This window comes from Cnephaeus nilssonii, assembly GCF_951640355.1.
Source record: "Cnephaeus nilssonii genome assembly, chromosome: 19".
Taxonomy (NCBI): Eukaryota; Metazoa; Chordata; class Mammalia; order Chiroptera; family Vespertilionidae; genus Cnephaeus; species Cnephaeus nilssonii.
Genome location: NC_137090.1, coordinates 43,305,995 through 43,332,977, shown reverse-complemented (window position 1 = coordinate 43,332,977; position 26,983 = coordinate 43,305,995). Strand labels below are relative to the sequence as shown.

Genomic DNA, 26,983 nt, shown 5'->3' with positions numbered 1-26,983 from the left:
AGAGAATGATGGAGCTGCAGGAGGTGGGGGGCTGGAAACAGGCAGAGAGCAAATTCCACACCAAGATGTGGTCAGGAAGTGGGCAGTGATGGGGATGGAGGAGTGGACGAGGTGCAGGACCACCACGCACGCCCTCCTTAACGGGAGTGGGGAGTTGGGGGGGAGGGGCAGGGTTGCCCCTCTTCAGAAGCCGCTGTCTCCATCCTGTCTGACCTGCGTGCTGGGAGGGAGACAGGTGGAGCCCTGGGTGATGGGAACAGCAGCCCCTGAGACCTTGGGCGTCACAGTGGCCTCCCCACCTGCAGCTGTCTGGCCCTGGCAGAAGCCTCCAGGGGGCAGTGTAGGGGAGGGGAAGGCAGGCCTGAGTGGCGGGTCCTAGTTCAGACCTAGAGGCCTGGAGGGAGGGTGGAGATAATTGGGTTGCTAGGGAGGGTGTCCCAACAGTCCCTACACCTCATCGATACTCTCTTCTGAGGGGGCTGGAGCAAGGCCCCAGGGAATTCAGGGTGAAACATCTGGGGCTAGGGATGGGGCAAAGTCCCCCAGAAGAGGGCCGGGGGACCCTGTGGGTGGGACAGGCAGCTGGAACTGGACAGGCTCCCCAACAGTGGGAGTGGGGAGGCAGGCAGCGGAAGGAAGGGGGCCCCTCCTCATCCCGGGGCTTGGGGGGAGGGGCCGGGTTCAGGGTGCGGCCTCAGGGGCTCAGCAAAGGGCCACTCAGTGGGGACCAGAGTCCAGCCGGCCGAGGAGATCGGTATTGTGCTTATGGACACAGCAGCTCCCTGGCTCCGGAGCGCGCAGGCAGTTTTAGGCACTAGAAGATTCCTGTGATGCGGTTCTAGGTAAATGAATGAGACCGAGTAGCCTATTCGGTCAGCCATTGACCGCACCCGCTGGCCAGTTCACACCCAGGCAGCCTCCGCCCGGGTCAGGCCAGGGCCTCCCGGCTGACAGGCCTGCAGCTGAGCCCCAGGAAGGGAGAGAGGACGTGGAACTGGAAGGATTGCTGAGGACGGGGCGGGGAGGGAAGGGGGGTGACTGGGCTTAGCCCGCTCCTCACGCCCCGGACTCTCCTGGGAGAGGGATGACTGCCCTAGATCCCAGGTCTGTGCAGCCGTGCCAGGCCACCTGCTGTGCCGGGGAGTATGGCTTTCGGGTGAGGATAGCCCACCCCCACCTCCTGCAGAAGGAACCAGGGAAGGGAGCCCGGGGGCTAGAAGCGCCGCCCCAGGCCCCTCCTGCCCGCCCTGCTCCGCCAGTCGCCCGGCCCGTCCAGGGGGTCACACGGTCACTTCGGTCTTGCTGGCGCTGTAGCAGGTGTGGTGGCCGGGGATGTAGTGCAGCTGCTCCACCGTGTTGTGTCTGCGCGTGGCGAAGGCCTGGCGCTTGGCCGCCGTCTGGCTCTGGCCCAGCGTGGCGTAGGAGTTACTGGAGGCACTGGGATGGGAGTGCATCTTGGTCATGCGGTAGCGGTCCAGCATGGGCGTGGACACGAACACGTCCGTGTGCGAGATGGCCCTGGCCAGGGACTGCTCGGGGAAGGCCGTCCGCTCGGGGGACAGCAGCGGGTCCTGGGAGTGCAGGCGCTCCGTGGACAGCAGCTGCTCGTCGGACAGGATGCGGTCGTAGGGCATGCGGAACTCGTCGGGCAGGCGCCGCTCCGGGGACAGGACCCGGTCCTGCGACATGGCGCGGATGGGCCGGCGCGGCCTCTCGCGAGGCAAGGGCTTCTGCTGGGACATCTGGATGACGTTGACCGGGAGGGTGCCGCGGGCCGCCAGGTCGGGCAGGTGCCGCCGCCTCATGTAATACTCGTCAGCCTCCTTGTCGGCTGCAGGACAGACAGAGAGAGAGGTCAGCTGGGGCGACAAGGTGACACCGCGCGGGGGCAGCCAGGATTGAGCTAGGGTCCTGCCGCCCAGGCAGAAGGAGGCTGTGCTTCTAAGAGTCCCGCGGGCTCTCGTTCACGCTGGATTCGTTCTCCTGCGTCTGGGGCTGGCCCGAGTCTGCTCCCAGGCAGTGCTGGGCCCTGTCGAGGCCCACCTGAGTGCCCTGGGGCTCGGGGGCTCCTCAAGTCCCAGGGAATTCATGGCAGCACGGAGGACAAGCCCTCGCCCCCAACTCCTGCTCGGCGCTGCTGCTACCACACCCTGGGGTGGCTGAAACTCCCAGGGGGCAGCCGGCAGCTTTCCCGAGCGGCTTGGAGCCTCTCTCCAAGGGGGCTGGGTTGCAGAGCCTGACTCCTGCTAGAGTAAAGCTGCGCCAACCGCGAGACACTGTGAGAGAGCTACACTGGTAACTTAGGAACTGAGTAGCACTTTCTCTGGAGTAAGAGGCCATGCATAGGAAGCCAACACGTGGGTATCCGGCCCCCACACACCACAGAATCAAGCCTACACACACTCGTTGTGTGCACACCCAGCGGGCCAGAATAATCGGCACCTCCTTCAGATGCTCCCTCTGGTCTCCATGCAGGAGGCCCTCCCAGACTCACTGCCTGCTGAACCCTTGAACTTACCCAGGGTACCTATACCTATTTTGCCCCAAATTTTAGGAATGGGGCTTCCCACAGACAGGCTTTTCAGTCTCTGCAGAATATGGGAATGCTGACTGCTCCTCAGTTGTCCCAGAGGGCAACCTCTGGCTAGGTCCTGCCTCCTGAGCCACATATCCTCCCAGCCTAGGCAAGCATAGGGGTCCTTGGATCACTGAAGATCCCCACTGCTAGCCATGGAAACTCACCATTCCACCTGATCTGGATCATGTGCTGGCTGCTCTGATGGTAGATTAACCCAACGCTTCAAGCAAATACTCAGTCCTGTAGTTGGGTGGTCCTAAAAACGGACTTATGGGGAAGTGGGACAGCAGTTCCAAGGGTGGGAAGGTAGGAGGGAAGAGCTCTTCACCATGTATCTTCTAGACACTGTAACGTCTTAAACCAATCAGGCTGTTTCTCGTATCCCCATCAATCCCCAGAGCCTTCCAGACTCAAATGCAGAGCTGGGATTATTGGATGAACTGGACTCAGCTGATCAAATGGGGTATGTATATGAGAGTGGGCAATCAGGCTGTTTCTCATATCCCCATCAATCCCTAGAGCCTTCCAGACTCAAATGCAGAGCTGGGATTATTGGGTGAGCTGGACTCAGCTGATCAAATGGGGTATGTACGTGAGAGTGGGCGATCTCAGGTCCTCAAGACAGTGTTGGCTGGATTAGGGAGGCAGTGGTTCAGGGGCCCTTGCATAGCTAGGTCTCTGTGAGGGGACTCTGAGAAAGCTCTGGTGTTGGCCGCCTCTACTCCAAGATCTTGAGGGTGAGAAGGCCCATGGGTTGGAGCTGGTAGGTATGGGGCAAGGCTGGGGAAAGGTTCTCTCCTGCATGCCTTCCGGGGGAATGTGGACCTGAGGATTCCATGGCCTCTGCTCTATCTATAGGGGAAATAGGCTTAGGCCCCAAAGAACGAAAACAAGGAGCTTGTCCATGGTCTTCTTCCATGCTACCCTCGCTCTTTGTTCTTGGGACTCCACACCGGTCCCTCGGGTGTGGGGCAAGAGAGTGAGACACAGGAGGATGTCATAGAGGCTTCAGAGACAGGCCTGGGACAACCCACTTACTTAGCCTCTTCAGGGAAGAGTACTTGCTGGGGTGGCTCTTCACTGCGGACTCGTAGGATGGGGGCAGGTGGGCCAAGTTCTGGAAGGAGCGGGAGAAGGACAGGTCATAGGGCTCCGTGGCTGATGTCAGGATGTTGTTCATTCGCGGCTTCTCTGTAAAAGAAGGGAGGGGCGCATCGCATTAGTGAGGGGGAAGGCTGGGGAAGGCAGCAGGGAAAGGGTCCAGGCTGGATCTCGTATCCCCATCCCGCTTTCCTGGCCCCACGTGCTAGGACACAGGTGGTGCTGGTGACTCAGTTTCCCTCATGCTCAGTTCCAGGTGTCAACAAGCCTGGGTGCAGGTGCTGTTTTGTCTGCCACTGGCCATGATGGCAGCTTTCCCTCCTTTGAATGGCAAACTCTTTCTCCTGGAGCACCCCTGGGCTGTCTGATAAGGATGTGAGCCTGATGGAGCTGGGGGTACAGAGGCATGGTTGTAAAATTATATGTTTGGGCATGAAAGTTCTGTCCTTTCTCAAATAGCTTTAGGCAAACCTAGTTCCCTGGCTCAGAAAAATCTGAGTTTGAAGGAGGAGGAATGACGGGGCTTGTCTACATACCCACAGAACTGGGTGCAAGACCTGGTTCCACTGAGACCCCAACCCACACCGTCCATGATGCCATTTCACCTCTCACATCGCCACTTCCACCTCGGGCCTCTCCAAACCCTGCGCCTGACAAGCCACTGTGAGCTACAAAACCATTTCCTCTCCTTCCATTTTCTTCCCTGGAAGCCCCCTTAGCTATCTCTGAGCTGAGGGAGGAAATAAGGAAGTAAAAAATGCTTAGCACATCATTCCCCTTTTCTCCCTCCTTCCCTTGAGATAGACCCTTGAGTTTCCAAAAGCTGAAGAGAGAGAAGGGAAGGAATAGAAGAAAAGATGAAAGTGAGATAAGGTGCATGACTGATGAGGTTAATGAGCTGAACTGGGCTCTGGGGGCCAGAGTAGAAATAGCACAGGCATTGGGGCATTGGGATTGGGGAGATGCAGGTATGGGTGAGGGAGGGGACGTGATGGTGGAGGACTGGAGATCTGGGAAAGGAAGACAAATATATCTTGGTGCTTGACTGACTTGAGAGGCACAGCAAGAAGTCAACAGGTATTCCTGGGAAAACAGTGGTACCATTCCAGAAATGAGGCAGGTGAGTGGCTCTCACATTATCCCTCCATACACTTGGCTTTGGGACACCAAAGAGATGGGGCAGGCTCTAACCTTGGACAAATGTAACAGAGGATTGTGGCTCCCCGTGCCTCTTGGCAAAGAGAGTGCTAAACCCTGGAAGACAGTAATTTTGTGAACCAGGGGACAAAGAGAAGCACTCCTGAGCTTAGTCCAAAGGTAGCTTCAATACAGGGCATTCCTGGTTTCTCTATCCTGTCCTGCCGTCACTGGTTCCCACAACTCAGGGGTTGAAAACAGGGAAGCCCAGCTAATGAGCCACTGTTCACACCAGCACATATGCGAGGGGGTGGGGGATGCTCTGAGAGATCAGAACATGCTGTACAGAAAGTGCCTCCCTGGCATGGATTGGGATAGATGCCAGGACATGGAGTGGGCAGGAAGCTGAGAGCACTGCTTGTGGAGCTGGGATAGCCACCTGCCCCTTAGCTCTGGTTTCTTCACTTTGGCCATGCTGGAGAAGAACGAACTTCCCTCTGCCTGTTGGCATTATCCTCCCACCGAGGGCATCATTCAGCTCGCCCACTTCCAAGTGCAGCCTTTCTGGATGCTCTTATCTTGCTCTGTTCTCATAAACAAGCCAGGGAGCGCAGGCCAGGTCTTCCTTGCCTTCTGTCTCCACATGATGGCCCTTGCCCCTTGCTTCTGCTTTCTCTCTGATTGCAATGCCCTTCCTTACTCTTTCTCTAGTCAAATTTTCCTTCACTCAAGACCCTTCGCTGACAATGTCACATTTGTTCAGACCACAGTGATTTCTAGTCTTCAAGGACCTATGGCTCTTCTAGTCAATGCCATCCACTATATGTCTACGTGACCTCTAATCATTTTACTTGAGTCATCTTGATCTCCAAAGATCGTGGTCTCCTTGACAGCAGAGTTCTTGCTTTCCAATTTTTCTGATGCCTTCATAGTGTTTGGCTCAAGATAATGATCCAATTAATGCTTTTTGGTTAATCAAGTGGACACAGGTCGCCTCCTTTCTTAATAGTTGCTCTGTCAGCTCCTGGGAAAAGCATAAGAGTACAGAGCAAACTCTGCCTCCACTAGGTTGTGAGCTGCTCAAGGGCAGGGACCAGGTCTCATTAACCTCATCTCCCGACACCAGGCAGAAAAAGAAAGTAGGAGGAGAGGGAAGAAAAAAAAATATTTCTCCTGTTGTAATTAGGAGGCTGTGCTTGTGTTGGCTCCTTCTGGGGAAAACCGGCGCAAGGCTGTTCTTTCAGAATGTCACTGAGATGTGAGGCATTCTTCGCTCGCCCTTTCTGGCTTCTCTTCCTGCTGCTGCTTCATCACCATGGGCATCCCCCGGGCTCTGTGCTTCTGCCTTCTGCTTTTCTCTCTCAGCCTTCTGGCACAGACTGCTCCCACTCCCAAGGCTTCTGTTACTGCTCCAAACTGTAACTTACATCTTCAGCTGTAACCTCCCTCCAGACTTCATGTACGCATTTCTAACTGCTTGTTGAATGATTTTTTTTTTTTGCACATCTTATGATCATATCCAGCTCTAAATGTCCAGATCCGAACTCACCATCCTAGCTCCATCTCCTGTACACACTGGTTGCTTTCCTTATTCCTTAGATTGTATTAATAAGACCCCCCCATTCTTCTAATTAATCAAAGCTCACTCATAATTGACTCCTATCAGCCATATTGGTTAGTAATTAATTTTTCCCAATTCCTTCTCCAAAATGTCTGTATTGCCACTGCCAGCATCACCAAGCCTAGAAATGGTGATGAATGAGAAATGATATCAACTTTTAACCGATCTCTTCAATTTCTCCCAGTTCTAATTTTTTCTAGACTCCCCACAACCTGAAACATCTTATTAAACTGTTGCTTTCATCATCACATATTTACACTAGGAGCCTCGCACTGGGGGGGGGGGGGGGGCATGAAAATAGCCCACTCTGTCCTAACTGTAATACTCCTTCTCAATGCCGAAGCAGAGCACACTCAGATGTGAGAGAGGTAGGTCTCTCCGCCAGGTAAGCTGTAGAATGTATCCTTGTTTTGAGTTTCTCTCTCACTAAAATTCACTGATGTTTTCACATTCTTTCAAACAAAGAGAGAAGAATGACTGATAGTTCACCATTTACATGGCTGTCTTATGTTCCATCAAGTTCTGAGCAGGTACCCAAAATAGTTTTGCTTTGCAGTTCCAAATGTGAAGTTGTGAATTGGTGGCAGGATGCTAGAACCTGAGGGGGAAACGTGGTTTGCTACCCTTTCGCACCATGCTGATACTCCTGTGCTCCCCAACTTTCAGCTTCTTCCCCTGCCAAGAGGCTGAACCTCAGATAACCCAGTTCGGTTTTGAGGTTCATCAAATCTTGACTAGTTTGGGAGGATCAAGATAGTTTAATGAGTCTCATATCATTTTATATGGTACCACAAGTAGCCTTGGGCAAAGGAGGGTGTTCACTCCTTGCTGTGGATATATGGAATTGATGACTGCAAGCAAAAATGGGTTCAGAAAGGGTATGGCTTTTTCTCCTTCATGAGGGAAGATCACTCTGATATCAGAGACAGAACACCGAGGGAACAATGATCTAAAAGTGAACGTGAGGCACTGTGGCCCTGGAGGAAGGTGGACACCTGACTCCTGACACCTCCTTAGCTTCAATGAGTCAGTGACTGAATGTCTGATGCCCTGGTGGGCATCAGCAGTGCGGATGGAGCCACTTGGAATGAGGATGGAATGCAGAGGACTCTCAGTCATCTCTCACCATGTGCAGGGGTCTGGGTAGCACTGCTTAAAATCGGATGGTTATACTGATGATCACCTGAAAATCATAGAAAAGAACATTTTAAAGAAGAGTTCAGGCATTCCATTGTCTCTCCAACACAGCAGCTCTTCCCTTGGCCTCCGATGTGCTTCTCTGAGTCAAGTGAAGCACTTCTTAAAGGTGCCGGACTTTTGAAGTCATAGAAACGTGAAGAGCAGGGGACAGTGTATTAGGCTCAAAGAAACTTCCTCTGCTGTTTCTGTCTCTCCCCTTCTGCATCAGGGCTTCCTCTGTCACCATGGTGACCCACCCACATCTGTGGATCTGGCTGACCAGCAATAGAGGCTTTGCTGGGGAGAGTGCGGGTGGGGAGACTATACAGGGGAGAACTGGGCTGGGGAAGTAGATCCTTCTTTGAGGAGGGGGTTGTTAGGTGTGGTTAGCCAGGAAGAGTGCTTACACCTTATGAGGCTGTGGTTTGTCCCAAGTCTTTTTGTTGTTATTGTTAATCAAGTGAGGACCGCTCTTTTTTTGTTTTGTTTTGTTTTTAGAGAGAGAGTAGAGGGAAGGTAAGGAGGTGGGAGAGAGGGAGAGAGAGAGCAACTTCCATGTGAGAGAGACACATTGATTGGTTGCCTCCCACAAGTACCCCAACCTGGGCTGGGGATCGAACCTGCAACCCAGGTGTGTGCCTTTGACCAGGAATCAAACCTGACCCTTCAGTGATGCTCTAACCACTGAGAAGCACCAGCCAGGGCCATCCCAAATCTTTATACACAGGTATCTGGGTGCATCCTGAGATATGGCAAGGTGACATGAAGTGTCCACTGTCTGGCATTGGTAGTCCTGGGGCCTAGATTGTGTCATACTTATAAATGACACTGCCTGATATTTAAAAAACATTTATTTTGCCCTGGCAGGTGTGGCTCAGTTGATTGGAGCATTGTCCTGTATACCAAAAGGTCACAGGTTAAATTCCCATTCAGGACACATACTTAGGTTGTGTATTTGATCCCTGGTCTGGGAGGCAACGAATTAACATATCTCTCTCTTCTCTCTCTTCTCTCTCTCTCTCTCTCTCTCTCTCTCTCTCTCTCTCTCTCTCCCTCTCTCTAAAATCAATAAGCTTGTCCTCAGGTGAGAATTAAAAAAGAAATAATAATAAAATAAAAAACATTTGTTTTAATTAATAATGCAAAATCCACGTGGACTAAACAAGCCACAAAATGAATAGAGGTACAATTGCCAAAGCACAGAGTTCAAGAGCTTTTAAAACTGGGTGAAGATTTGGCTTATCACTAAAGCACACATTGACATTGTAGTATTGCTTAGATTCAATGTTGCATTTTTATTTTTCAAAGGCACATTCATCTAATTTCAGTGAAAGCCGGGGGGAGAAGAGGCATGAGGTCTTTGCTTTAATTTATCTAAACCACGGATCACAGCTCTGCCATCGTCTTAGGGCTACATCTGTGTACACCTCCTTATGTCTTATTATTGAAACCATCTTTCCTGCCCTTGGCATTGTATCCTCTGGCTCCTCATCCTCCAGCTCCTTCACTAGGTCCCCTTTCTTCTTCGCTTCTCTATGTGCCCGTGCTCCCCGGGCTCAGGTGTCTTCATGAAGAATGGGGCTCTAACTTCTCAATGCTACCCCTCCAGCTGGAGGTCCATCTGCTCTGCGGGGTTAGAGTTTAAACTGCTTATGGACAGCCCATTGAAGTTGATGCCCTTAGCCTGAACTATTAAAACCCAAAGTGAGCTCATCATTTTTTTCTGCAATGTTCAAGCATCTGTCTGTCTATAGTACTAATGTTCCCTGGGCTTGTATTGTGAAACTTCAGTTGTCCTTCACCTCCCTTCATTTCTCTCCCTTCATCCTCCATAGCCAACGAGTCCCCAAATCCTGTCCTTATGGCCATCTCTTAAATCCAGGCCCACAATATATCTTTTTGTTCAGGTTTCACTTAGCTCTAATCTCTGGCCATTTCTAAGACAAATCATCTTGTGTACTCCTACCAGACAAAATTTTCCATACCAATAAAACCATTACATCATTCCATTGGTTCAGAACACTCTTGAAATAGCCATGGACACTATCCAATGGGGTGTGCATTTGGGAACTAAGCCAGAGTTTCTCACATGAAGATATTCTCCTTTCCTAAGACAGAATATTAAGTATATCCAGGGAAAAACATTTGCCAAAGGTTAAATCAATTCTGTACTGCATCTGGATTTAAGCAAGGACAGAGAATCCAGGAAGGGAGATAAAGGATAGGTATTTTCTGCCTATCCTCCCGAGGCAAGGAGAAAACCAGTTTCATTGTCCTTTTGTTGCTGTTGTTTGTTTTTAAGCAATATAGCAGCACCAAAGAGGCCCCTGCAAGAAATGAAAGAACCCAGGTGGAATGGTGGAGTGCCAGTTAGAGAGAAACACTTCTCACATTCCATTAATAGTCAAAGCTGCCACAGTGACATTTATTGTATTTTCTTTTCTTTTCCTCCCCCTGTAAATCACTATATGCATGTTTGTTCTCTCTCTCCCCTCCCTTCCCCCTGTCTCTCTCAATATTGCTGTGAATAACCAGTAGCATTTTTCTTTTTGGGAAGAGTGAGAATTAGATTATAGCTCTTAAAATGTAGAAAAATATGGTGATTTGATCTTCACACTTGTGCAAAGTAGCAAACGTGTGAGGTTTTTTCATTGCAGCATGTTTGTAGCAGCAAAAGGAAGGAAACAACCTAAATGTTTACACATATACTAGAGGCCTGGTGCACGAAATTTGTGCACAGGGGATGGGTCCATCAGCCCGACCTGCACCCTCTCCAATCTGGGAGCCCTGAAGGCTTAGGCCTACTCCCTGTGGTTCTCTGCTCTCTGCGGGGCCTGGCCACTCTACGCCTGCTGCCCAGAGGCTCTCCATGGCCCAGAGACTCTCCACGACTGCTGCCCAGAGTCGCTCCGTGGCCGGGGCAGAACACTTGCCTCATCACCATGGTGATGAAGCAAGCATTCTGCCAGGCCGCTCACACTGCCTGCTCTCAACAGCCGCCCCCTCAGGACTAGGGGACTCTAGCGGGGCTGAGGGGACTGGGTGCTGCCATCTTGAGGCTATGGGAGCTGCCATCTTTGTGACAGACTGATGGTTAATTTGCATATTACCCTTTTATTAGATAGGATGTACATACACACAGATAAATATGTATAGTTTCCACATATGTATGAATGCTTCATATATTATTTTTAACCTGTTGCCTTTATACTTAGTGGACAGCATATCTTGAATATACTTTCATGTTTTGAAATATTCTTTAAGATATTTTATGTGGTTTTACACTAGTCCTTTCTGTAGAACAGTCTACTGTATATTTCTATATATATAAGTGTAATATGTTTATTTAATATGTAGACTTAAGAATTCCCCTATTACTGTGTATTTAGGTTGTTTAAAAGTTTAATAATGGTACACTAAATAGCCTTGAACACATATCTTTGGCCATGTCCCATTTTCTTAAATGAATAACTAAAAGCAGCATTTCTAGGTGAACACATTGCCAGTTGCCTGGCGATGTGAGAAGTGGACTGATAGGTTTCCTCATGTTGAACCACTCATCGGTTCCTGGGCAATACCTTACCAGGTGTACCAGTTAATAATGCGGATTTTTTTCAATAGATGGAATTACACATATGTTGATATATATGCGATTTGATATGTATGCTATTTTGTTGTATTGACAGCAAGCTTCAAAATTTCTTATGTCAAGTTTTCTGAAGGTGTTAACATCATAGATATTTTTACGCTTAAAAATGTCAAATTTTGTTTAAAAAAAAAGAGCATTTGTGGGAAGTTTTAATTCATTACTTTATTTGGGAGAAAAAGTTATTGTATACTTTGGGAAGCTTATGGTGAATATGCTCCATCTCAAGATACTTGTGAACACTGGTTTAAATGCTTCCAAAGGGATAATTTTGATGTGAAAGACAAAGAACGTCTAGGTCAACTGAAATACTTGATTTTGGTGTGCTATTCTTTCATTACAACACTAGATACTATTTGTATATATGTAATTCCTATAGATTCAGAAAATTTGTATTTTTTTGCTAACATATAAGCTTTATATATCAAGAATAGAGGCCCATTGCATGAAAATTCATGCACTAGAAGGGGGGGAGTCCCTCAGCCCAGCGTGCCCCCTCTCATAGTCCAGGAGCCCTTAGGGGCAAGCGGCAACCTGGCAATCAGGGGAAGGTGACGCCCCCATCACACCTCTTCTGCTGCCACTGCCGACAGTGCAAGCCTTGGCTGGCCCTGGTTACCTGAGCCTTGGGCGGCCCTGGGCGGGTGGGCAGATGCCATCCGAGGCTTGCCTGCACCTTGGGCCAGCCCTGGGAGGCAAGGGGGCTGAGAAGACTGGGGGACTCTGGAGACAGGCATGCAGAGTGGCCGGACCTGCCTAGGGGTGGGCCCAGCCATGCCACATGCCTGCCACTCTGGCAGGGCTAAGGGGACTGGGTGCCACCATCTTGTGGCTGTGGATGCCGCCATCTTTGAGGGTGTGACAGTCAATTAGCATATTCCCTCCTTATTGGCCGTGGGTGCTGCTATCTTTGTGAGGGTGTGATGGTCAATTAGCATATTCCCTCTTTATTAGATAGGATAATGATTTTATAAAGTCAAATGTATATTGTTCCACCTTTCTGTATGCCTTGAAACTATTAATATCCTACATAATAAAGAGGTAATATGCAAATTGACCATCATGCCCTTGCACAAGATAGCCTCCCCTATATGGTCACAAGATGGCCACCACAAGACGGCTGGCAGGAGATAGCAGTTGGGGGTCCAGGCCTGCAGGGGAGTGGTTAGGGGTGACCAGGCTTGCAGGGGAGGGCAGTTAGGTGGGCCCAGGCCTGCAGGGGAGTGGTTAGGGGTGACCAGGTCAGAACGGGAGGGCAGTTGGGGGGTGGACTAGGCTGGCAGGGGAGGGCAGTTTGGGGAGAGAAGGCCTGCAGGGGAGGGTAGTTGGAAGGGACCAGGCCTGCAGGGGAGGGCAGTTGGGTGGTACCAGGCTGGCAGGGGAGGGCAGTTAGGAGCGACCAGGCCAGCAGGGGAGGGCAGTTAGGGGTTACCAGGCTGGCAGGGGAGGGCAGTTGGGGGAGATCAGGCCTGCAGGGGAGGGAAGTTGGGGGGTACTAGGCTGGCAGGGGAGGGCAGTTAGAGGCAACCAGGCCAGCAGGGGAGGGCAGTTGGGGGTGATTGGGCTGGCAGGGGAGGGCAGTTGGGGGCAAACGGGCCAGCAAGGGAGCAGTTAGGCATCGATCAGGCTGGCAGGGGAGTGGTTAAGGGGTGATCAGGCTGGCAGGTAGAAGCAGTTAGGGGCAATCAGTCAGGCAGGCAGGCAAGTGGTTGGGAGCCAGCAGTCCTGGATTGTGAGAGGGATCCCAGATTGGAGAGGGTGCAGGCTGGGCTGAGGGACACACCCCCCCCCAGGGCACGAATTTTGTGCACCAGGCCTATAGTAGCATATGAAATACTTATTCTTTGGAAGTCTGAAGGAATCTTATATAATAAAAGGCTAATATGTAAATTGACTGAATGGCAGAACAACCGGTCACTATGATGCGCACTGACCACGAGGGCAGACACTCAATGCAGGAGCCGCCCCCTGGTGGTCAGTGCCCTCCCACAGAGGGAGCGTTGCTTAGCCACAAGCCAGTCTGGTGGCTGGCAAGTGCAGTGGTGGTGGCGGGAGCCTCTCCCACCTCTGCAGCAGCCCGCTCCCCGAGGGCTCCTGGACTGCTAAAGGGTACAGGCCAGGCTGAGGGACCCCCCCCCCCCCCGGGCTTCTAGTGAAATAAAGAATGCCTGTTGTCTTTGGGAAGTCCTATTAGCATTGTGTAGGGTTGGCTTGCTATTTTTTTTGACTGCATAACAACTTTTGGAGATAGATATTACCATTCAGAATTAGGGACACTGAGGTTTGGAGAGGTGCAATAATTTGCCCAACAGGTGATGCTGGGGTGCAAACCCAGGCAGGCTGGTGCTGGAGCCCACAGCCCTAACCAACATGCATACTGCCTCACATGCTTGGCAACTTTTTCCTTGCATATTGATTCATTCACGTTTTTTGCTTGTAAATTAAATGTATAATTTCTGTTTTTCTTAAATAAATCCATTGGACCTTTTAAACTTTATTAGCTTAAGACTATAACATTCCCTCAATAAACTATGCATGTGAAATTATACCTGTTTTCTTATTCTTAATTTTTTTGTGTTAATGTTTTGTTAATTAGTAATTTATTTGTATTGCTAGAGGCCCAATGCACGAAATTCATGCAAGGGGCTTGGCCCTTGCAGCCCCAGCTGCCTCGTGCCCCATGGCCCCACCCATTGGTCATTCCAGAAGGTCGTTCTGGAAGGTTATTCCGCCATCTGGTCTAATTAGCGTATTAGCTCTTTATTATATAGGGTTATTCTTTTTCAAATAACTACCTCTTATACATGTCAGGTTTTTTTTTTTTTCTTTTTGTCGTCAAATCCTCACTTTGTGCTTTTGAACTTGCTTCCTAATTTTCTTTGGTTCGTTATTGTTTCCTAATTCCTGGCTCTGAATCTGTAGTCCATTTGTGGGGCTCTTTTCTGGTAATATAAGGCCTTTAGCTGGAACCTGTCTCCGGCCCTATCCCTGAGCATCGATACAGAATGTTCTGATTGTTGCTGTTCCTGAATGAGCTGTAATTGCAGCCTTGCTTTCCTCTCTGACCCAGAGTTCTTGAATAGAGTGTTGTTAAATTTCAAAGTGTTTGGATTTGCTGGTTTGAACTTTTGCCATTAATTTTCTGTTTTATTGCACTGTGGTCAGAAAACAGAACCTGTTCAATGTCTGCTTTTTGGAATTTATTGAGATTTTCTTTGTGGGCAAAAATTTGATCTATTTTTTGTAAATGTTTCCTGAGTACTTAGAGAAAAGGTATATTTTCTTTTTGTAAAGTACAAAGATGACATATATTTATTAAATCAGACACATGAAATACATTATGCAGTTCCTCTCTATCCTAATTCATTCTTTACCTACTTAATCTGTCAGAGGTGAAGGGAGGTGTGCTAAGGTCTCCCGCCACCTCTGCGTACCTGTCATTTCCTCTTCATACTTGGTATGGAATTGGTTTATGTATTTCATAGCTACCTCGTTCCACACAAAAAGGCTCGTGATGCTGTGTCTTCTTTGGGGCTTGTACCCTTTATCCACATGAAGCAACCCTTTCTGTCCTATTTAATGCCCATTTTATATCTTCTCAATCTGGTATTTATCTTACCAACCTCCCTTTCTCTTTGTTTGCATTTGCCTGATAAACTTTGCCTATCCTTTTACATCTAACCTTTCTGTGGCATGTTGTTTTATGCGTGTAGCCTTTGCAATTTTTAAAGGAAATTGACCTGTGTACTTTGGCGCTTTCGGGGTTGCTCTGATGTTAAAAGTGAGTCCTTCTGCTCAGAGAACTGCCTTATCTTCTATCATGTTGTCCCCATCTCCCTGTCACAGTTGTATATGACAGGACCCTGTTCTCTCCACACAGCCCAAACTCTAGGTCATGGTTGATCCGGCCAGGTGTGACTACCTGGGCCAATTAGAGCTCCTTCTCCAGGAATTAGGAATCATTATAAACTCAATAAATTGGGTTTCTCTGCATGGCTAGACCTATGTACACTAGCTAACTTGGGACGGTCTTATAGATTTGGAAGAGAGAAAGCAGGTCTTTGGAGATTGGCACATTATATTTTATAATAACAGACACAGTTGTATCTCTAATCCTATGTGCTCTCCCGGAACTTTGCCATCCCCGCACTTGACAGGGAGTTTTCTCCCTCCTTTAAATTGAAGGCCCTTGTGACTGTCTCAGTGAGCAGAGTGCCGCGGAAGTCACACTGCATGACTGCCACGCTTAAGTTGCAAAAGGTGATGGGCTGTCACCTGGCTCTCTCTCGGCACACTCCACCTTGGATCCCTGCCACCTGGCTGTAAGGCCCTCCAGGCCACGTGCAAAGCTACATGTGAGAGCTGGCAGCTCCAGCTGACGTCTCCATCAACAACCGACATCAACTGGCAGGCATGAGTGAGCAAGGATTCAGAGGACTCCAGTCCCCTGCCTTCTGGCTGCCCGAACGGAAACCAGTGGAGCAGAGACAAGCCGAGCCCACTGAGCCCTACCCAAACTCAGACGTAAAGCAAAATAAATGTTGCCTTCACTCCGTTGCTTTCTAAAATTAAAATTTTTACTCTGAGATAATTGTAGATTCACATGCATCTATAGGAAAGAACACAGATATCTTGTGTATTCTTTAGCCAGTTTTCCCAGTGGTAAGCAACATTTTGCAAAATCAGAATATCAACTTTGAGACAGTCAAGAGATGGAACATTTCCATGTGAGGAGGATTCTTCCTGTTGCCTGTTTACAGCCACACCCACTTCCTTTCTGCATCACCCCCTCATTAACCCCTGGCAACCTGCCTGCCATTTCTATGATTTTGTCATTTCAAGAATGTTACATAAATGGAAGGACACACTATGTAATCTTTAGGATTGCATGGAGATTTATTGAGCATGGTACTCTGGACTTCATCCAGGTTGTTGCATGCATCAATAGTTTGCTCCTTTTTTTGCCAACTAGTCAATACTCCATGATACGGATGCACCACTGTTTGTTTAAATAACTGTCTGCTGAAGAACATTTGGGTTGTTTTCAGTTTTGCAGTGTTAGGAGTAGAGCTGCTATAAACATGCACATGCAGGTTGTGTCAACATAAGTCTTCATTTGTCTAGGATAAATGCCTGGAAGCGCAATTGCTGGGTTATATGGTAGTCCCATGTTTATTTTTAAAAGAATGTGCCAAATTTTTCCAGAGTGGCTGTACCACTTTACATTCTCACCAGCAATGAATGAATGGCCCATTTTCTCCATATCCTTGCCAGCATTTGGTGTTGCCACTATTTTTTATCTTAGCCAGTTTTAGTCATGATAGTTATGTAGAGATATTTCATTGTAGCTTGCTACATATATAATTGATTTCAGAGAGGAAAGGAGAGGGAGAGAGAGAGATGAAACATCAATGTTGAGAGAGAATCATCAATAAGTTGCCTCTTACACACCCCACACTAGGGATCGAGTCCGCAACCCCGGCATGTGCCCTGACTGGGAATCAAACCTCCTGGTTCATAGGGCAACACTCAACCACTGAGCTATACCGGCTGAGCTCATTGTAGCTTTAATTTGCATTTCCCTAATGGCTAATGATGCTAAACATCTTCTCATGTGCTCATTTTTTTTATCTGTAAATCTTCTTCAGTGCAGTGTCTCTTGATTACTTTTGCCCACTTTCTCATCAGAGTGTTTGCATTTTTTCCTGTTAAATTTTGAGAGTTCTTATATCCTAGATAATAGTTATTTGTAGGCTATGTAGTTTGCCAATATTTTCTTCCAGTCTGTAGCTTGTCCTATCATTCTTTTGTTTTAAGTGTTGCAAGGATGTTGATAGGAATTGTGTTAAATCTGCACATTATTTTGGGAGAATTGACATGTTTACTCGGTTGAGTGTTTCAATCCATGAGCATGGTATGTCTATTTATATTTTACCATTTTTAATTTCTTTGACATTAATTACATGTGAAGACTACATGTGGTCACATCAAATCATCCACTTAAGGATACTTCTAGAACAGTGTTTCCAAAACTAGCTCCAGGAAATCTTGTGATTCCTTGGAAGTGCCTCAAGGGCCACTGTTTAAATAAAGTCTAATGAGTAGTGTTTTAGCTCTGTCCTCCCAACCTTACTTCACCCAGAGCAGCTTGGTTTTCATCTGTCCTCTACATTGGGCTTCTACCTAAGATTTCACTTGAGGAAAGAATTCCAGTGCTTATACATTTAAAAATATACTGATCAAATTCAGCTACTTCAGTTTGTAGATGAAAAAAGAGGACCAGAGAAATGAAGTGACCAGACTAAGATCACAGAGTTGGAGGCAGAGAAAGGACTCGGTCTTATGTTGTATCTTCTCATGGTACATCCATTGTCTGAAAGCTTGCCTGCTATTTACACAACCTCTCTGTTTTCCAGCAGAGGTCCCAAGAAGCTGGGCATTTTCTGGTGGCTTTGCCCCACTTCTCTGGCTGCATTTGGCTCTCAGTGTATATCTGACTTCCTTGAAATACTTAATCTGAATTCTGGGGATGTGGGGAGAATGGAGGGTGGTTCTGCGTCAAGTAAGCTTTGGATTCTACACATGCTGCCCTTCTTGGATACTCATCATGCATAGTAAAGGCTCTGAGAAGTCTAGTCATAGATAACCCATTTTATTAGTTATTTGATTGTAAGGTGTGTGTTTTTTCACCTACCACAGTGGAGTACAAATGGGAAACAGATACACATCCAATTGGGTGTTTTAGGGAGATTTTAATAAAGTGACTATTTTCAAAGATGTAAACAGGATGCAGGGAATCCATAATGGATCACGCAGTGCCCTGGGACTAGTAAGATGGCTGGCTTTATCCAAACTGGGCCTGAGACGTGAAAGAAGTGGCTTCTGGAACCCAAAGAGGGGGAAGCTGTGTAGACAGGACCCCTGATCTTTGGTTGAGGGACACAGCCAGAACTCCGTGAATGTATTGGGAGGTAGCCTGGGAAATAAGTATATCCCAACTTCACTTTCCTCCATCCTTTTGATCTCTTCCTAGGATCCCCCATAACCCAATTAACATCCATAGAACACGAGAGCCCAAAGAAGCAGCCCATAAAGCTTAGCATCCAGGAGACTGAGTTAGGGTGGAGAATAGATATGGAAGTTCAAATGGAAAAAGTGTTCAGCCCAGTTTTTATTAACCCTCTCTGACAGATGCTACTCTAGTACATTCTAAGATGGTCTAAGAGGGTTTGGGCAGATGGTGTTCTAGGTAATGAATGGAGTTTGGAGTGTGGGGGTCATTAGGTGTTAATGCAGAAGGGAGAAAAGCAGAATTCGAGATGTACTAAGAATAGAGAAGTTAACCATTCAATGACTGCCTGGAGCTTTTCTCTGTGGTGACGTGTATATGATCTGTTAGATTTACCATCCTGTCTCTCACCTGACTTATCAATGGATCACATCTCCACTCGCTCAATTACCAGTCTTCTCTCTCCTTCTCTCTTCAGGCAGTCCTGGGCCTTGGCACAATGCCCAGTCAGGGCCTTCAGCGTCCTGATGGATTGGGCTGGATAGCATAACTATTAATTAGTGCTCAGGACTCATCGATCGATATGCTGACAAGACTATAAAGTGACAAAACAATCTCCACCTGAGCTCCAAGGCTGTTTGAAGGAAGCAGAGAAGCAAGGTGGGGTCCTCTGCCCTCTGAGAGTTTGTGGACTACCAGTGGCTAGCAGGTCTCTTAGAATCAGAATCCGCCCCAACCCCCACCTCTGCAGCCTCGAAGCTGCTGGAACCAACAATGAATTTTCTCACATTATTGTCTGATTCAACTGCAAAGGGAAATGGCTAGTTTTTTCTGTGGAGCAAAGAAACTGTGTACATAGATATAGATTTAGATGTAGAGATAAATATGTTTATGCATGCATTTGTGTGTGTGTGTGTGTGTGTGTGTGTGTGTGTGTGTGTGTGTATGTGTAATAGGGAGAAGGTGAAAAAGAAGAGTGATTTGGGTTGGATGTTCCTTGTGATAATTCACTGAGAGATGTAGCAAAAGCAATTTCTGTTTAGTGAGTCAGAGGAAGGTTGTGGGGTACAAAGACATACACAATGACTTGATCAATGGGATCCCGAGAGTACAAAACAAAGAGGTAATATGCATATTGGCTACAGATTCTCAAGTCTTAGTCCTTATCGCACACTCTGGGATTGCTCTGATAACGTTCTAATTTCTGCCCTGCATCTGGTCTCTTCCTCTATGGTCCACCTTACACACTCCTGCTAGATTAGTCTTTTTAAAATGCTAATTTCATCCTAGTCTTTAGCCTGCAAATATTACAAACTACCAATAGGTTAAAGTTTAGATGCCTAAGGCCAAAGACTTTTGAACTGAGGAACTCGTAAGGAAAAACTCTGGGCCCTTTACCCATACCATGAATTTGGGTTCAGGTGATCTGGGACAGGTCCCAGGTGATTCTTCTGCAGCTGGAATCTGAACCACACTTCGAAAAATTGAATTTTCAAAGCTGCCCATGGGCTAGTCCCATTTCATCTCAACCAATACATCAGGGAGTCATATGGACTGGTTTTCCCTCTGCTATTCCCAACCACCATCACCACCTCGTGCTTTGCTCAGGAACATTTCCCACCTAACTTGCTTTTCTCCTCTTTACTTACCCCAAACCCTTCCAATCCTTGAAGATAAAATTCCAGTTCCATCTCCATAAAGTTATCCTCAGGCTCTCCGATGCACTATAATGCTCCTTGCCCTTCTGATAATTGGAGCATTTATTACCACCACCATTTGCTCTTGGTGCTTAATCATATATTATTATTATTTTTACTTATCTGAGTCATTCATTTGCTTATTCAAAGATGGTTCTGCCTGTAAGTCACTTCACCCCTACTATTAATACCCTGACCATTTCTGGAGGTGGAGGTCAATCACTCTTCTTTTGTGTTTACCTTACTTACTTAACACAATACTCCCTGGGCTGAGTTTTTGGAGGAACTTGTACAACATTTTGAATGAAGAATGAATGAGTAGGCCCATCAACTCTTGAGGTGGCAGAAAATGGACAAGAGGCCATGGTGATGATATTTAATCGCCTATCCTACTTTCTCTCTTCTTGTCCTCTACTCTCTTCTTCAGGCTCAGAGTGGCAGATTTTCTGGGCCTGTAGCCAGATTTGTGGGTTATAATAGTTTATATGTGTCCAATTATGAGTCTATATGGAGGAGTAAAGCATCCCCCCTGCCCCACCTCAAATTCAACCCACACTGCATACTTCTTGAGGATTAGTTGCCATTCTAATGTATCAGACACAACCCTTTAAATCTTGGCGGCATGAAAAGGGCAATGTAGAGAGGCAGGCCTGTGAGTCATGGTGTCAGATGGTGGGATTCCTCCCAAGCTGACTGGTTGGTTGCCAATGGCATTGTGAGATCCTCAATCCCTGTGCTCCTGTCCCTCCTCTCTCCTTCTCTGTGCCTCCTCTTACTGCAAAGGCTTTGACTCAGGGACCCCCAGGGCTCACCACAGAGAGGCCAACCTGTGGGAGTGCCTCCCGAGTGGGCCTGCTCTGTTTCCCCACTTCTGGCAAGGATTTTCATTTTCAATTCTGCTGAAACAAATGGCATCCCTTGGTTGTCATGCCCACACAGGAAAACAATGTGTCTTCTGCCAAATTCACTTAAAAAGACAAACTTTAGGATTCCCTGAGAGAGCCGCCCGCCACCTGCTATGATCCACGTCTTTGGGACAGCTTTGGCACATCTGAGCCTGAAGGCACTGGAGCTATGTTTGTTCTGCTAGCTTTATTTTCATTACCACAAAAGGAGTATTTACCATCCCCTTGGCTCCAGGGGAACGATCATCCTTCTGGCAATAAAGACCAGCAAATCCCTGAGAGCTATTTGAATCAGATCCATGGAAAGTCAACCTTGGAATGCCCTGGGATTACATGGGGGGTGGAGTAGAGTATGAGTACCAGGTGTGTGATGAGGTGTTCCAGGGGAGGCTGGGTCATCTTGGCCTCTGACACTGTGGCAAGCTGGCACCATCAGGAGGCTCCCTAAGGAGGTTGAAAGGCTGTGATATTCCCTAAGAAGTAGGATTGTTGTGAGATTCTATGGCAAATCTCAGACCCTTCTGACCCCCACTATCAGGCACTCCATCCTATAATTTCCCAAGCTTGACGTAGGTACCCAGCACATCTGGGTGACACAAAGTGGCTCAATATCATAAAAGGTGACTCCAGTTGAAATAACTAGAACCGAGAGATGGTTGATATTTAGAGGGCAGGCAGCCTTTTGGGAAACCCAAAAATATCCCAAATAAAAAGTAGGTCCCCAGGGATCTGCATCTATCCTGTAACTACTATAGCTCTAAGTGTACCTGACAGTATTATATTTCCCATTTAGAAGTAACATTTTTGTGTGATCTGGGTCCATTTTTAAACTTTACATTTGCTCTTTACATTATAATACCAATTGGAGGACATTCCAAGCCTAGTGTCTGGCCCAAGAAACCACAGGCATTCCTATCCCAGTATAAATGGAGTTTTACTGTGTTTGGGCAAATACAATAATCTTTTTTCTAACAAGCTGTCATTTGTTGTAAGTTATTGTGCCAAGTAATATATAAGCATCATGTCATTGAAACCTCACAATGATTCTATAAGGTCATTCACATTCTATAAATGACATTGAGTTGCCCAAGACTACCCAGAAAATAAGTGGCTGAACCCACATTCAAACTCACAGCCAAAGACCCCAAACACAGTGCTATTGAGCTGTATACTATACTACCATTTTGCTACAATGTGCAAGCATAGACTCACCTGCAGCATCAGCTACAGAGCTGCAGTTTCTAGTGGGGGGGTGGGGAGTAGGCGAGTTTCTCGGGGAATCTACATTCTCTTGGTTTGCAAAATGGTAATAAATGGTTGGTATTTGGAGAAAATCGCATACAATTTCTAATCTCCAGGACCTGGACTCACTCCCACACTGTATACCTCTGTGAAGGCTATCCCCGACTCAGCTCAGAGCAATGCAGCTCTTTTTCAGCTGTCCTTGTATTTCCCCACAGACGGCAACATTCTAACTTCCCATTGCAGCCCTTTTATTTTTTTCTTTCTTTTTTTAAAACTATATTTTATTGATTTTTTACAGAGAGAAAGGGAGAGGGATAGAGAGTTAGAAACATCGATGAGAGAGAAACATCGATCAGCTGCCTCCTGCACATCCCCTACGGGGGATGTGCCCGCAACCAAGGTACATGTCCTTGACTGGAATCAAACCTGGGACCCTTCAGTCCACAGGCCTACGCTCTATCCACTGAGCCAAGCCGGTTAGGGCCCTTTTATTTTTTCACCTAAAAATCATTATCCAATCAGTGCCTGCGGCTTAGCAGAAGCCAGCCAACTGCTAGGGACACAGGAGACCAGGAGTTAAGGGAGTGAGTGCTCTTTTTCGGGGGACCACCATGGAGAGCTCGGATTCCAGGCGGTGAGTCATGGCCTTCTGGAGAATGGTGACCATGCTGGGGTCCTCTGCCCCCAAAGCCCACTCTCCTGCCCATGACCTTCTTAGGCCCATCTCACATGCAGTCGTAAGTCATCACTTTCCTGCACTGATTCATTCTCCCTTCAATGTCTCTTCCTCCTGGGCTACTTGTTAAATTCTTACTCACCCTTCAAGTCCAGCTAAAAGACTGCCCTTCTGTTGTGGCCTCCTCCAATCCCTTCAGCTGCAGGCAGTCTCTCCTTACCGTGAACTGTCTCTCATGCTCTGTCACTTCTTGGGGGCACTTAGCACTTTCTACATTGTGTAATAATTAAATATGTACATGCCTTGTCTCTTCCAACACGCTCTTAAGTATCACTGTAAGTGGATAATGGTGAGTGAGAGAGGATTCATCTCTGTATTTCCCAAGTTGTCTAACAGTGCTTTCCCCGGTAAGCATCTATTAGATGAACAAATAAGCCCCATTATGCTAAACACTGGAGAAGATATGAAGGTGGGTCTGCCATAAGCCTACTTGCACACAATAGGTGTTCAATACATGTTTTTGAATCAAATGATACATGTATATATAATTGCAGAGGGTACATAAAATATTTTTTAAAATATATTTCTTTATTGATTTCAGAGAGGAAGGGAGAAGGAGAGAGAGAAACATCAATGATGAGAGAGAATCATTGATCAGCTGCCTCCTGCACGCCCCCTACTGGCATGTTCCCTTGGCTGGAATCGAACCTGGAACCCTTCAGTCCGCAGGCTGACGCTCTATCCACTGAGCCAAGCTGGCCAGGGCCATAAAATATTTTGAACATTTTTGTAGAGTATAATTAGGGAAGGCTTCATAAAGAAGGGAAATCTTGAACAAGGCTGTACAAGAGACTTAAATTTGGACTAGGGGTAGGAAATCAGAGGTAGGCACTTATTTCATGTAAAAGAAATCCAAGAGTGAAAAGGGTGGAGCTTGTAGGACAGATGGTTAGGATTAGAACATGGACATGTGTTGGAAAGGTAGCCATAAAAGAGAGAGAGAGAGAGAGAGAGAGAGAGAGAGAGAGAGAGAGAGAGAGAGAGAGAGGAGAAACATCAATTAGTTGCCACCCATTACAGTGCTTGAACACTCAACTTACTAGTAAGTATGTGCCTTTACTGGAAATTGAACCCAAAACCTTTTGGTATACGAGATGATGCTCCAACCAACTGAACCACTTGGCCAGGGCTAGATTATGGCAGTTTAATGGCAGGTTGAAGACTCTGACTTTATCCTGAAAGGCTATTGGTTCACAAACAGAAAGGCGATATGACAAAGGCCTTGTTTTCTAAGGATTGATCACTGGAAAAGACTAGCATAAGGAAGGAAATCAGTTTGGAGGTGTTATGGACTGAATGTTTGCATCCCCTCAAAATTCATATGTTGACATCCTAACCACAATGTGATGGTATTTGGAGGTGGGGCCTTTGGAAGGTAATAGGTCATTAGGGTGGAGACCTCATGAATGGGATTAGTGCTTGATAAAAGAGATCCCACACAGCTCTCTAGCCCTTTTTCTGCAGGTGAGGATACAAGGATTTGTAGTCTGCAACCTTGAAGAGGCTCTCCCCAGAACCTCACCATGCTGTCACCCTGATCTTGGGACTCCCAGCCTCCAGAACTATGAAAAATAAGTCGTTGTTGCTTATAAGCCACTCAATCTATGGTAATTTGTTATAGCAAAAGGACTAAGACGGTAGAAATGTTAAGTGGGAGATAAAGGTAGTTGAATCAATTCTAAGATTACTTCCAAAATGAGGCCTCTGCAATTTATAGTCTTTGTGTTTAATGAGCTAATGCCAGGTAGAAGATGTAAAGAGAACTGATAATAAATATTGATTACATTTCTTCATTGGGGAACTCATTCCTACTGCTGTTGGCTTCAGCAACTATCTCAGGCAGACAGGCAGGCTTCGTGGCTAACACGAAGCTCAACTGCACACCTAAAGCTGCTGTCCACACTCACATCTCTCAGATCCCCGAGAAGGTCTCCATTTGAGGCTCTAAATGAATTGTGAGAGGTGAGAGGAGGATGAATTGTGAGAGGTGAGAGGAGGAGAGATGCTGCCTCCTGTCCCCCACTCTTTCAGAAAGACCAGCGGCACCAACATCACACACCCATTCTCAGGTGTCTGTGTACCCAGTGCAGAAAGGTGTGGAACTCCCTTTGATAACACCCGGGGGAGACCCTAGAAACCATGTGCTGAGAATTGGGATATGTGTGGTGGGGAAGTCTTCAGGGGCTGCAATAAAATGGAAAACAAACACACATACAAAAACAAGTCTTGCTATCATGGGGAAGGGCCTGGCCCACTCCTGGAGCCACTGATTGGTGTCAATGTCATAAATGTAATAGACTCAATAAACTTTAGAGACTATGTTCTTTATGTATATTGTGTATATTGCCCTATTTAATTTTTACAGCAACTCCTCAGAGGTAGGGTTAGTATTACCCTCATTTTATATATAGATGAAGAAACTGAGACACAGAGTGGTAACATGCCCAGGTCATGGGGCTGTTGGTCATGGCAGAGAGTGATGAACCCAGACAGGTGACTGCAGAGCCACCATCTCAACCCTCACTAACCAGATCTGAGCTACTGCTTTGTTCACTGAAACTTCACAGGTGATCTTGCCATGGGCACATTCTACGCAGAGCAGTACTAAGACAACTGAACTGACTTTACTGGTCTCCTGGGAATCCCGACCATATGACTATTGCAGTAAAATAACAAACACCAGCTGATATCCCCAATGGTGAAGAAAGAACAATTAATAAATTCACTATTTGCTGCATAATTCCATAGTGAAACAAATTCACTTGTTAGATTCAGAAATGTCTACCATTGTCCTAGTGTTCAGCTGCCTCGCTATGAAATATGTGCTTGCTTTGTCCGTGAAAAATTCACACACGGCTTCTTTACCTCTTGAGTATGGAGAGCCTTCTGCAAAGAAGGACATCTGAAGTAAGTGACTATCCTTGACAGTAGACATGCCAGTGATGCTGCTAGAACTCGACACCACAGAGTTCCGAGACCTCCTGTCAGTGGGATGAAGCAAGAGGAGATGGGAAGGAGGCATTCACTCCTGTGCTCATTCACTGGGCTCTCGGGAGTCTCCAGCAGTGTCTGTCTCTCTTCTGAAAATAACTCCAGTTGTTACTGGTTTTCATTTTTAAAAAGTATATAAATAACATGTCTAATTCTGGAAAGACTAGAAAATAAAAATGAACTAAAAAAATGTTATTTTTTCCATCCAAAATGGGACAATGCTAAACAAACTGATTGAGATGTGCTTTTTAGTGACAGAATACTTTGAATATTTTTCAGTCAATAATGAACTTTTCTGTGATGATTGTAAACAGTGGCTTAGCATCCAACCACATAGATGCATCATAATTGTTTCTTTAACCTAGTTCCCCATTGTTCGATATTGAAGTTATTTCCATTTCAGTGATGTTATAAGCAACTAGAGGCCTGGTGCATGAAAATTCATGCACTGGAGGGGGTTCCCTCAGACCGGCCTGCCCGCTCTCACAGTCCGGGAGCCCTCAGGGTGGGAGGCAACCCGGCAATCAGGGGACAGCGACAACCCATCACACCTCTGCTGCTGCCACTGCCGGCAGCGCAAGCCTTGACCGGCCCTGGTTACCTGAGCCTCAGGCGGCCCTGGGCGGTTGGGCAGCTGCCATCTGAGACTTGCCTGTGTCTTGGGCTGGGCAGCTAACATCTGAGGCTTGCTTGTGCCTGGGGCATTGGCTGGGCAGCCTACATCTGAGGCTTGCCTGCACCTGGGGTGTCGGCTGGGCAGCTGACATCCAAGGCTTGCCTGCGCCTTGGGCTGGCCCAGGGCGGCTGGGGGCTGAGGAGACTGGGGGACTCTGGAGGCAGGCGTGCGGAGCAGCCGGACCCGCCTGGGGGTGGGCCTGGCCGTGCATGTGCACCTGCCACCCTGGTGGGGCTGAGGGGACTGGGCACTGCCATCTTGTGGCTATGAGCACCACAATCTTTGAGGGCCTGACAGTCAATTAGCATATTCCTTCTTTATTAGATAGGATACTTTAAACATCTATAGGCAGAACTTTTTTCATGTCCTTAATTGTTTTCCACAGGGAAAATATCTAGAATCAGAATTCCTAGATTAGAAAGTGCAATTTTAAAGATTTTGGTTTAATTTCCTGATAGCAAT

The 26,983-nt window shown here is 47.3% G+C and overlaps 1 protein-coding gene across 3 annotated transcripts in view; it reads right to left on the bottom strand.

Annotated features, from left to right (window-relative positions):
* Positions 1-1,280: 1,280 nt before the first annotated feature.
* SHISA6 (shisa family member 6) overlaps positions 1,281-26,983 on the bottom strand; it is a gene marked incomplete at both ends in the record, with an annotated part of 286,328 nt that continues 260,625 nt past the window's right edge. For 2 of the 3 annotated variants that reach the window (XM_079797044.1, XM_079797045.1), the window contains 2 exons: positions 1,281-1,831; positions 3,617-3,769. In XM_079797044.1, the coding sequence (XP_079653170.1) occupies positions 1,281-1,831; positions 3,617-3,769 (704 nt within the window). Of the gene's footprint in view, positions 1,832-3,616; positions 3,770-7,563; positions 7,621-26,983 lie in introns of all 3 variants that reach the window. The other variant, XM_079797043.1, reaches the window with a different exon arrangement.